Source organism: Pristis pectinata, chromosome 15, assembly GCF_009764475.1.
Source record: "Pristis pectinata isolate sPriPec2 chromosome 15, sPriPec2.1.pri, whole genome shotgun sequence".
Lineage (NCBI taxonomy): Eukaryota > Metazoa > Chordata > Chondrichthyes > Rhinopristiformes > Pristidae > Pristis > Pristis pectinata.
Genome location: NC_067419.1, coordinates 28,802,180 through 28,814,349, shown reverse-complemented (window position 1 = coordinate 28,814,349; position 12,170 = coordinate 28,802,180). Strand labels below are relative to the sequence as shown.

General features: G+C 42.0%; 1 protein-coding gene across 4 annotated transcripts in view; it reads left to right on the top strand.

The window, feature by feature from the left end:
- Positions 1-12,170, top strand: part of si:ch211-272n13.3 (ankyrin repeat domain-containing protein 26) — a 104,290-nt gene that overhangs the window by 60,967 nt on the left and 31,153 nt on the right. For all 4 annotated transcript variants that reach the window (XM_052030650.1, XM_052030648.1, XM_052030649.1 and 1 more), the window contains 4 exons: positions 3,424-3,565; positions 3,963-4,176; positions 9,138-9,321; positions 10,746-10,880. In XM_052030650.1, the coding sequence (XP_051886610.1) occupies positions 3,424-3,565; positions 3,963-4,176; positions 9,138-9,321; positions 10,746-10,880 (675 nt within the window). The remainder of the gene's footprint in view (positions 1-3,423; positions 3,566-3,962; positions 4,177-9,137; positions 9,322-10,745; positions 10,881-12,170) is intronic.

The window sequence follows — 12,170 nt, the reverse complement described above, 5'->3', positions numbered from 1 at the left end:
ATTATTGGACAAGAACTCTCAGGGACAGGATTTGTGTTCACTTGGAAAGGCAGGGACTAATTAGGTGGATTCAACATAGATTTGTGCAGGGGAAATCCTGTCTCTCAAATCTGGTTGAGTGTTTTGCATAGACTTTGGCAAGATTTTTGACAAAGTCCCACATGGTAGGCTGATCCAGAAGGTTAGGGTACATGGGATACAAGGTGTTTTGGCAATCTGGATCCAAAATTGGTTTGCTGGTGGAGGCAGGTGGTAGTGGTCAAGAGGTGTTTTACTGACTGGAAATCTGCAACCAGCAGTGTACCGCAGGTGCTGGGACTATTGTTATTTCATAATGAATGAGAATGTAGTTAGACTGATTAGTAAGTTTGCTGATCACACAAAAGTTGGTGAAGTAATAGATAGCAAAGTAGGTTGTGAAAAGCTATGTAAGGATATAAATAAGTTGGAAAGTTGGGCGGAGCGGTGGCAAATAGGATTTAATCCAGACAAGTGTGAGGTAATGCATTTTGGGATGTCAAGTACCAATGGGACGTATACAGGAAATGGCAGGGACCTCAGGAGTGTTGATGTGCAGAAGGACCTTTGGTGCAAGTTCATAGTTTCTTAAAAATGGTAATGCAGGTGGATCATTCAGCATGCTTGCCTTCATAAGATGAGGCATTGACTATTAGAGTTGGGTTGTTTTGTTTCAGCTGCAGAAAACATTGGTTATGTTGCATTTGTAATATTGTGTAGAGTTCTGTTTGCCAGGTTACAGGGAGGATGTGGTAGCATTAGAAAGTATGCAGAAGAGATTCGCCAGTATGTTGCCTGGAATGGAGGGCTTTTAGCTACAAGAGAGATTGGACAGACTGGGTTTATTCTCACTGGCATATAGAAGACTGAGGGGTGACCGTACAGAGGTTTATAAAATTATGAGGAGCATAGGTAGGTTAGATGGTCTTTTCCCTAGGGTGGGAGAGTCTAAAATTAGGGGTCATCGGTTTTAAGATGAGAAGGAAGAAATTTAAAGGAGTTTGGAAGGGCAAGTTTTTCCACACACAGTGTGATGGTTATATGGATCGAGCTGCCAGAAGAAGTGATAGAGACAGATAAACTCATTCTCACTCTCCTGAAGTTGTATTTATATTTGGTGTACTGATTTCATAAAAATTCAGGTGTGGAAAGGAAGAGTTCGCTCGAAAACAAAAGGCTTTGGTGAAACAAATTATTAATTTGGAGGAGTGTTTATATAAAAAAAAGTTTTAGCACACTATTTTGGAGCTCCCTGATTGCCACAGTTCTCCCTTTACTGGAGGTACTAAAACAGGTTTATACATAAGTTTGAACAGCAGAATTTTTTGTGTAACTGCATATGAAACATCCATCACCCCCATCTGTGAAAGACTGCATATAGTGTGGTGGCTGAGAAACAATGAAATATTTCAAGATGATTCAAGGGCTAAGGAATAAAGATGCACAGATCTGGATTGCAGCTCTGGAGGTCCCAGTGGAGGGATGCCCTGTGATTGCAAAGACTGCAATGGAGGGAGCCCTCCTTTACCTCTTACCCTGCAGCAGTTAACGCTACTGTACCTAGCCTCATGTCATCCTCATTTCTTCCCTCCAAACCCATGTGCCCTGTCAAGCAAGGTACTCCTGACTAAGTACTCTCTTATTAGTGGCTCCTGAAAGGCAAAATCTCATATTTTTATTTTCCAGTTGAAGTCCTCAGGAAAACAATGATAGAAATTGCTGAAATCTTTATGGTGTTCCAGGACATTGTTCTTTGTATCTCAAAAGCCCTTTTCAAAACTTTGGCATCAATTGAAGATTTAAGTTATGCCCAGGTTTCAATTAGTGTAAAGATCCTCAGCAATGGAAATTTTTTAAAAATTGAAAATCCTCAGCAATAGCCCTTCAAGTCATAGAGTAATGGAAACAGGCCCTTCGGCTTATCTCATCCAGGCCGAGTATTGCTCTTCTATTTAAATGGCTGCTATGTGGAAAGTTTGGCATCAACTAAACTCAACTGAGTGCTATCAACTAAAGACCTCTTTAAATTGTCTGCCGGCATAAGTTAATGGTCAACTTGGCACTTAACAATTCTTGAAGCTGTAACATTTTTTTAACCATAGTGGCATCTCTAGACTTCAAGCTTAAATAGCTTCAGGTTACTGCCAATGGTGGAGCAGTGGAAATAACGGTGTGCACAAGAGATCACTGTAGAGTAAATGGAATCCTTGGAGGCTTGTAGGTTGGGAGGAGCCTAGAGATAAGATCGGGTAAAACCTTAGAAGCTGTTTTTTCAAATGTGTAGATTTGCACATTAATCAAGTACTATTGAACAAATCTAAATACATTAGTTATTCACAGCGGTACAGATTAATTTAGTTGGCTGGATTGACATCTAATAATAAATTTGCCACAGAAGAATAATTTAGAAGTGAGTTTGAGAGTTGGGGTACACTTGTACTCGACTCTTCCCTTGCTACTCTTGAGACATAAGAGACTCCAAGGTGGCCACATCGAGAGTCTTGAGTTCTATTGTTTTGAGTGTAAGACTTCTTCGGGCCAGAGTACCTCTCTTCAAATATTGCCCTAGGATATTTTGTGCCCACCTGAACTAACATTTGAGGTCTTGGTTTAAACACGTGTGTGATGGATAGCACCATGGTTCTATACTAAAGTGTCCACTAGCTTAAGTGCTCAAGAACTTGGGTGGAGCATAAACACACAACCAATTGGCTGTGGTGTCCAAAACCAAGCTGTCACATTTAACAACTTGCATTTTATACCAGTAATTTATAAGACCTTACTGAAATGTTTCTTTTTTTTCTGGCTTTTCCAGTTCTTGATTTGTTTGCTGAACTGAGGTGCTGTTATTGATCAATGGGCCTCAGTCTGGAGGGTAAATTTGAAGTGATATTTTTGGGTTGATAATCTTTTGTCAGAATTATAGTATTAGATGTAAACAATTTTAGGGTAAATTGAGGTATTAATAAGACCATGTTAGAAATAATAATTGGTTTATTTGTCCCATCATCCACTTATCTAGCCTTGCATCACCATCATCTTTTGGCATTTAATTACTTAGCGGAAGAATCACCTTACTATGATGGGAGCACAGGAGGTACCAACAGCTTATGTAATGTAACTTCTGATGTCATTGAATGGATTAACCCAAGTTATAATGTATGGTCAATTGCTTTTCATATGCCACATAGATAAATTTTATTTTCCACTTTTATTCTATTCCTGCGCTTTTTTGCTGGCATCTCTATTATCTTCCAATCCTAATGAAAGATCATTGACGTGAAATGTTTCAATCAGTTTCTCTCTTAATAGATGTTTCCAATATTTCATGCTTTTATCATTATTTGTTCACGAATTTTGTTAGGTTAGCGATTCAATTATTTTTTTGTTTTTCCTGTTTTTTAGTTCACAAAACCAGTTAATATTTCTGATGACCTGAATGATCTCACAGAGTCATCTGATACTGCTGCAGGTGGCTCAGAGTCTTCTGAACCTGTGCACAGGAATACTGCGCAGTTAATTGCACAACTTGATGCAGAGACAGTAGGTAAAGAACGTAAATCCAGAATGGTGTACTTCCTATTTTCGGTCTTGCTTTCAATTGGCAATATGTACTGTTTGTTTAAGTATTGTATGTAAAGCTAAGAGATGTTAGTTCTGTTTTTTTAATTCATGTATTTATAAGGACTTTATAATAAGCCTGTAAAAAAATGTCTTTTAAATTTCAGTTTTTATTACTAAAATATTAATATCGTGGAAAAGGAAGACTGCAAAAATTATTGAATCATAAATTCTGTTCTTTTAATGAAACTAAATCACATTTTAATTCTGTAAACTATTAATCAGAAACCAATATGCGCAATGTATTGCTAATTTTTTAATTATACCTTTTTAAATGAACAGAATTGACTCAGTTTTCTAATATGGAGTTTATCCAATTACAGACTCAGTAAGTTTACTGAAAATCCAAAATGTGGTTCAGGAATATGAAAGAGCAGTTGAACGAGAAAAGAAGCGTTATACCTTGCTTTTGGAGAAAGTGAAATATCTAGAGAAGGAGCGAAAAGAGCTCCATCAAACGTTGAAGGAAACTAGAGAAATGAAATCCAAACTGGAGTGCCAAATAATGGAGAAGGAAACTGATCTTAATAGCCTCAAGTATGTTCTCGCTTTATTTTTAAATATAATTTTATGTTTTTGATGCATCTGTATTAAATGTTCATATTTCTCAAAAGTATTCGTCAATAGCTTAAGTACAACATTTAGATGCATCAATACTCTAAATAAGTGGATTGGTGTTGCGCTAATGGACCTGTAAAGAATCATTTTGCAAGTCTGACATTGCTTTTTCATCCCCACCATAAACTCCATTCCTTGGCTAAACATTACTATCTTTGTCAACTATCTGAAACTGAGTGAGATTGTTTGCAACCTTAGTATGTTTCTTAATTGAAATGTTCTACAACCACATCTTCGCAATAACCAAACTACCAGCTTACATCAATGTAACACCATATGATTTAATGCCTCTGTTCAACTGCTGCAGAAGCCCTCATTTAATACAGTTACCTTCAGTATTTGCTACCCCAGTGCTTTTCTGATCTACCTGCATAGCATGTGCTCATTCATAACTCTGCTGCCTTTATGTATAGTAACTTGAAGCAGTTCCATTCCCCCTCTCTCCTCTCTCCCCTCTCCTCTTTATACTAGCTATTTCCCCTCTCCACTCTCTGTCCTGATGCAGGGTTTTGACCCAAAACATCAACAATTCCCCCCACCCCCCCAACAGAATCTGCTTGATCTGCTGAGTTCCTCCAGCAGATGGTTTATTGCTCTAGATTCCAGCATTTGCAATCTCTTGTGTCTCAGTTCACTCCTTTACAACTAATATGCCCACTGATTTGCGTAGCTCCTGGTCTGACAATACTTTGATTTTAAAATCCTCTTTCTTATTTTTGAAAATTCCTTCACGTGCTCATTGCCTCTAAAGCTGCATGTAGCTCCACAAGTCTTGTAGAGCCTGGACACCTCTGCTCCTGCCCTACACCACTCTCTGCTCCTCTCACCCCCTCCCTCTCCAGGACCTCCCTCTCTCCAGGCTTTGCCTTCTAGTGCCTCTGCTTTGCTTTGTTTCTTCCCCCATGTACCTGTAATTCTGAATCCCATCTTGCATCTCCTCCAGACCACTCCCAACCCCTTATCCTACCCCTACCCTGACCTCTCCCCCTGCTCCCCCTCGTTCTCTCCCCTCCATCCACCTATCCTTCATCCCACTCTTTATCCCTGTATCACTCCCAACCCCTCTCTCCCGTTTCCTCTCGCCAGCCCAGCCCCTCGCCCCCCCCCCCCCCCCCCCCCCCCCCCCCCCCCCCCCCCACCCTTTCTCCTCTGGCCCTAACTCCAACCCCTGCCAGGTCTTTACCATCCCCCCTGACCTCCCCCTCTCTGAGGCTGAGCGGTCTGTTCTCAGCAAAGGTCTCACCTTCATACCTCTACACCCCACCTCAATGAATTCTGAGCCCGTCATGATACCAAGCTCTTTTTCTTCCGCCTTCGTGCCGCCTTCTTCGGTAAGGAGTCCTCTGCCCCTTCTGGTGATTCGTTCTCCTGCCTCCAGCCCTCCACTTCCGCCTGGTCCCCCTCACCGGGCCTGTTACCTGCCCTGGACCTATTCAGAGCTAACTGTTGACACGACATCAGCCGTCTTTACTTTTCTACTCCCCTTACCCACTCTAACCTCACCCCTTCTGAACGCTCTGCTTTCCACTCCCTCTGCACCAACCCTGATGTAGTGATCAAACCAGCTGACAAAGGTGGTGCCGTGGTAGTCTGGCGCACTGACCTCTACCTTGCAGAGGCCAGACGCCAACTCTCAGACACTTACTCCTACCTACCCCAGACCATGACCTCACTGAGGACCACCAGGACATTATCTCCTGCACCATCACTGACCTCATCACCTCGGGAGATCTCCCCACACCCCCCTCCCACAGCTACCAACATAGTCCCGCAACCTAGGACTTCCTGCTTCTATCTTCTCCCCAAAATCCACGAGAAGGACTGTCCCAGCAGACCTATTGTTTCTGTGTGCTCTTGTGTCACTGAGCTCATATCCTCGTACCTGGACCCCGGTCCAATCCCTTCCCAACTACATCCGTGGCACCTCACACTCTCCAACTCTTCCATAACTTTAAGTTCTCCGGCACACACAACCTCATCTTCACCATGGCTGTCCAGTCCCTACCTACCTCCATTCCCCATCATGACAGCCTCAACACCCTCCGCTTCTTTCTCGGCCAGAGACAGAACTAGTCCCCTTCCACTAACACTCTCCTCCTCCCGGCTAAACTTGTCCTCACCCTAAACAACTTCTCTTCTGATTCCTCTCACTTTCTACAGACCAAGGGTGTAGCCATGGGCACTCGCATGTATGCCTGCCTTTTCACTGACTGTGTTGAACAGTCGCAGTTCCAAGCCTACTCTGGCCCCAATCCTCAACTGTTTCTCTGCTATATCGATGACTGCATTGGTGCCACCTCTTGCATCTGTGCAGAACTCAACAGTTTCATAAATTTAGCCACTAATTTTCACCTGGCTCTCCAATTCACTTGGACTATCTCTGATACCTCTCTCTCCTTTCTCGATCTCTCAATCTCCATCTCAGGAGATTCTTTATCCACCAACATCTTCTACAAACCCACTGACGCCCACAGCTTCCTTGATTACACCTCCTCCCACCCTGTCTCTTGCAAGGATGCTATCGCTTTCTCTCAACTTCTCCACCTCCGCCACTTCTGCTTGCCATTTCCACTCCAGGACATCTGAGATGTTCAACCTTTTTACTAACCATGGCTTCCCCCCCTTTACTGTGGCGAGAGAGCTCGCACCTGCATCTCTGCCATTTTCCGCACCTCTGCTCTCACCCCCACCCCTCCCAGACCTAACAGGGATATGGTCCCCCTTGTCCTCATTTCATCCCACCAACCTACATATCCAACACATCATTCTCTGCCACTTCCGCCATCTCCAACGGGACCCTTTTGTATCTTCCCCTCCCCATCCCTTTCACAGAGACCGTTTTTTCCGCGACCCCCTAGTTCACTCCTCCCTCCCCACCCATCCTGCTCCCACCCAGCGACTTTCCACTGCCCCCGCCATAGGTGTAACACCTGCCCCTTCACCACCTCCATCCAGGGACCCAAACAGTCCTTTCAGATGAGGCAGAGATTTACCTGCACCTCCCCTAATGTCATCTACTGCATTCGGTGCTCCAAGTGTGGCCTCCTCTGCATTGGTGAGACCAAACACAGACTAGGTGACCGTTTTGTAGAACACCTGCACTCTGTCTGTAACCGCGATCTGCATCTCCCAGTTGTCAGTTACTTCAACTCCCTCTCCCACTCCATCACTGATATGTTAGTCATCGGCCTCCTCCACTGCCAGGAGAAATCTGAGTGCACATTGGAGGAACAGCGTCTCATTTTCCGTCTTGGAACCTTACAACCTAATGGCATGAATATCGAATTCTCCTACCTTAAGTAAACCAATCCCTCCCTCCCCTCCCACCTTGCTCTTCGTTTCTTTTCTTCCCTTTTCTAACCTATCTTTTTCTCTCCTTGCCATTTTTTTTCTCTCTGCTTTTCCTCTCCTCCCCTCCCTCCATGCCACCTGCCTCCATACCTTTGACCCATCCCCTGGTGGATCTGCTCTCCCCTCCTCCCCTGCATCTGCCTATCACCATCTCTTACTTGCATCTACCTATCACCACCTTGTGCCCACCCTGCCTCCTCTCTTTTGTCCACCTGTCACTGATCTGTTTCTCCCCCCTATATATTGGGCTTCCCCTTTTCCTATCTTCAGTCCTGAAGAAGGGTCGTGACCCGAAACGTTGAAACTGTCTGTTTTTCTCCATGGATGCTTCCTGACCTGCTGAGTTCCTCCAGCATCTTGTTGTTTTTTCATCTAGATTCCAGCAGCTACAATCCTTTGTTTCTGCACAGTCTTGATCTGTGCAGTCCTTCAATTCTGACCTTTTGCGCATCTGTGATTTTAATTGCACCACCATTGCTGGCTATCCTTTCAAGCTCTCTTGGTCCTGAGTACTGGAATTTTCTCACTAAATCTCTCCATCTCTCCACCATTCTTTACTCCTTTTAAGCGACTCCTTAGAAACTTAGAGATACAAGAGACTGACGATCCTGGAATCTGGAGCGACAAACAATCTGCTGGAGGAACTCAGCAGGTCGAGCAGCGTCTGTGGAGGGTGGGGAAGTATTGATGTTTCAGGTTGAAACCGTGCATCAGGACTAAGTGTGGAGAGAGAAGATCATCAGTTTCAAGAGGATATTGGGGGGGGGGGGGGGGGGGGGAAGGGGTGGGTGAAGGTGGAGACAGCTGCTGGAGAGTGATAAGTGGGAACACAAAGGCTACCAGTGCTGTAATCCGATAAGTAAGGGTTTTAATGGGAACCATTAAGGGAGAGTTAGGCAGATGGAACAGGATGGATTGGGGGGGGGGGGGGGGGGCTCTGGTGGTAAAATATGTGGGTAGTAGGTGGATGTTACCAGGAGAAGGAGGAAATGAAAATTTGGGGGGTGGGGGGGGGACGCGTTGGGGGGGGGGCATGGGAGATGGGACAAAAATTGCAGGACCAGAGGTGGATCTGGGAAATAAGTGGGGGGAATGCTGTAAGAGCCAGTCTAGACTCGGTGGGCTGAATATCCACTTTGCATGACGTAAGAAAAACAAGTCAGCAAAAATGAGGTCTTCTTCAAAATACTTCTATAAACTGAACTTTATAACTGGATATTTATAATTATAACTTTAGAATTGGATAAACTGAACTTTATCATGGCTCACAATGAGGCCAGAGTACTCAAGTTCTTGTAAAATGTAGTTTTGTGAAATAACTTTGTGTTTGCAGATGAGAGCTATGTGAAAGCAAAGTAGTATTTGGGATAGAAGAAAATGCTTACATTTGAAATGCATCTGCTGATACTCATATTTAAAAAAAATACACAAAATTTGTGATGGTATTTGCAGGAGTTACAAAGTATATAAATATTCCACACCATAGTATTCTATCTTATGTTCAGATGTACTTTTTTTTAAAAATAAAGGTTCAGTATGAAACAAGAGGAAGAGAAACGGAAAACTGCAGAAATGTTGTATGAAAAGAGCCGTGAACAACTTCAGAAAAAGGAATTCCAGTACTGTGAAGAAAAGCAAGCAAAACATGAATCAGAACTGATGATAAGAAACCTGGAGATAGAAAGGGACACATTGATCACCAATCTGCAAAAGGTTGTCAGAATGAGTAATAGTTATGTATGTTAATAATTGTCAAATATGTTAAATGTCATTCAATTGAAATATATAAGGGTGCAAGAGACTGCAAAATATGAAATAATAATGCCTCTATCTTCTCGGATCTGCCTCCAACCCCTAAACTACTGCTCAAGGACACTATGCTTTATGACAGTTCAGCCTTTCAAAATGACTTTCAGCAGCCCTGTTCTCTGCTCTGTTCACAATGGGAAAAAAAGTAATACATTGCTATCTTTTAGCTCCATACCCATCTTTCACTGTGATTTTTATTTAAAAATGACCATTGCCATATAAAGTAAATTATCCAACTGATATTTAAAGAATTTCTGGTAAGAAAGTTAGCAGTGAAGTTATGTTATTTGAAAGAATAATCCAAAGGCTGGAATTCAAATTCCATTCTGGAGTCCGATAATTTAAATTCAATTGAATAAACCTGAATTAAGTTATTATTGATAATGGTGACCACAAAACTCCCCTAATGTCACAAAACTCATTTGGTTTACAAGTGTATGTGCTTGTTGGGAGGAAATCTGCCATCCTTGGTCTGCCTTGTGTATGACTTCAGACTCGCAGCAATGTGATTGGTTCTCTGAAATGGAATTCAGTTGTACCAGGCCAGTACAAGTCTAAGCAGTTTATCTAGTATTGTTATTCTTGTTATCATACGTTGGCTTAGGTACTAGACTCAGTAAAGACATGTATTGCCTGATTTGAAACTGCAATGTCCTCTTGGATAAATCCCTACATATTTGTGAAATTGGGAGAGCTATCTCGTAAAATGAACAGGCAATATTGTTATGCTCACAAATTATATCTTTCAGCCTACAGGACTGCATCAACCAGAGCTCTCAGCACATTGCTTACTCATAAAAGAGGTTTTGGCCTTGTGTGCCCTTAATATTGATACCAGATTCTGTGACACATCAAGGCCAAGTGGCAAAGAAACCTGCTGAATAGCAACGGGTCTCACTCCTTGGTTGATGAATCAGTAAGCTTTTACGTTGGAAGCCATGGAGAAGTACTGAGGGTAGCAAAGACAGATTGCACTCTCCAGTTTGGCTGGAGTGGCTTGGAGAAAGCACTGCAGCTCAACTGAAAGACGTTTTGCTATACTGGGCCCGTACTGAGGGCGCTCTGCAGTTTGTTGTGTAGGACTACCATCATGCAAAAAGGGATGAATTCATAATGGATGCAACAGCTCAAAATTGGGCATCCATGAGGCCCTATGAACTGTCATTAGCGCTGCAACTGTCCTCCCAGTATCTGAAATATCAAGATTTGTTCTTAGACCATTTGTCAACAAAATAAACTACTGAATCTTGTGCCGATTTCTAAATCTGAGGTTAATCTGGATATTTTTTTTAATAAAGTGTACTTTAACTTTATTAAAATATCTTTAGCTGAATGAAGAACAAAAAGAGTTGCAGAGCCAATTCAACCAGGAGCGAGCAAGACATAAAGAAATTCTGAACGGTTACCTGCACAAACAGCAGGAGATAGAAATAGAAGATAACATGGCTCTACAAAATATAGAGGTATGTAAACAGCAAGCACAAAACTATGTAAATTAAACCTTGAGAAAAGATCATTTATTTTGCTGAACATTGTGCAATGTACTTTATGAACATGAATCCATATCAGGTGAAAAATTTGGAATCGGTGAGAGAAAGCACATCATTTTAGTTCTTCCTCATCAAGTAATATTGTCTTGCAGGCTAATAACTACAAATTTGGAAGGTCTTAAATTTAACTTAATGGAGTGCCATTTTTATTTTAAACAGATGGTATAATGTATTAGGTTTTCCTTAAGGGAGTAAACCACCTTTTCCCTTTGCAATGCCTTAAAATGATGAGTAGTGTTGCATTCTGCAATGTCTTAAAAGTTTAAGCACATGGTGTATTAAATCTTAAGCACTTACAAATCAATTACAGTAGGTTTCTAAGACTGAATTTATGGCCAGGACTAGTAATGCAAAATTTGGAGCAAAAAATTTATGATTTTGGTCATTCATTAAATTTTGTTGGAGAGTTTCTTTTAAATTTTACTGGAGTTGAACTACCTGGTATTTCTCTTACCATTACAGATCGTGTAAGCTTGTCTGATTTTTCTACTTGATTGCCAGATATTATAAACTGCTAAAAGTTCCTTACTGAACAGTAGCATAGCTAATAGAGCCACTGCCTCACAGCACCAGAGACCCAGGTTCATTTCCAACCTTGAGTGCTGTCTGTGTGGAATTTGCATGTTCCCCCTGTAACTGGGAGTGTTTCCTCTGGATGCTCCAGCTTCCTCCCAGATCCCAAAGATGTGCAGGTCAGTAGGTAAACTGGGCACTGTAAATTGTCCCTAGTGTGTAGGTGAGTGGTAGAATATGAGGGGAGTTTATGGGAATGTGGGGAGAACAAAAATGAAATTAAGGTAGGAGTAGTATACGTGGGCATTGATGGTTAGTGCAGACTCACTGGGCCGAAGGGCCTGTTTCTTTACTGACTCTCTATGACTCTATTCAACCACTATAGTGTTTTTAGAATATATACAATAATTCATCATTTTTATATTGAGACCTCTTAAGCTCCAAGTTATGAGTAGCAGTGAACATACAGATCCTGTAAAATAATAGTAAACCTGTGGGTATGTTATTGATGCACTGTGTCAAAGAAGATTGCACCTTTCATTGTTTCTACATGCCATTTTAGAGGTCAGTTGCAAAACAGTACTAACTGAGGTCATAGAGCAGATCAGTGGATGGGCTAAGTGGGTAGATGATTCCTTGTTCTTTTGTAATAAAAGTTTGCTTATTTCTATGTGTAATAGGTATTAACTC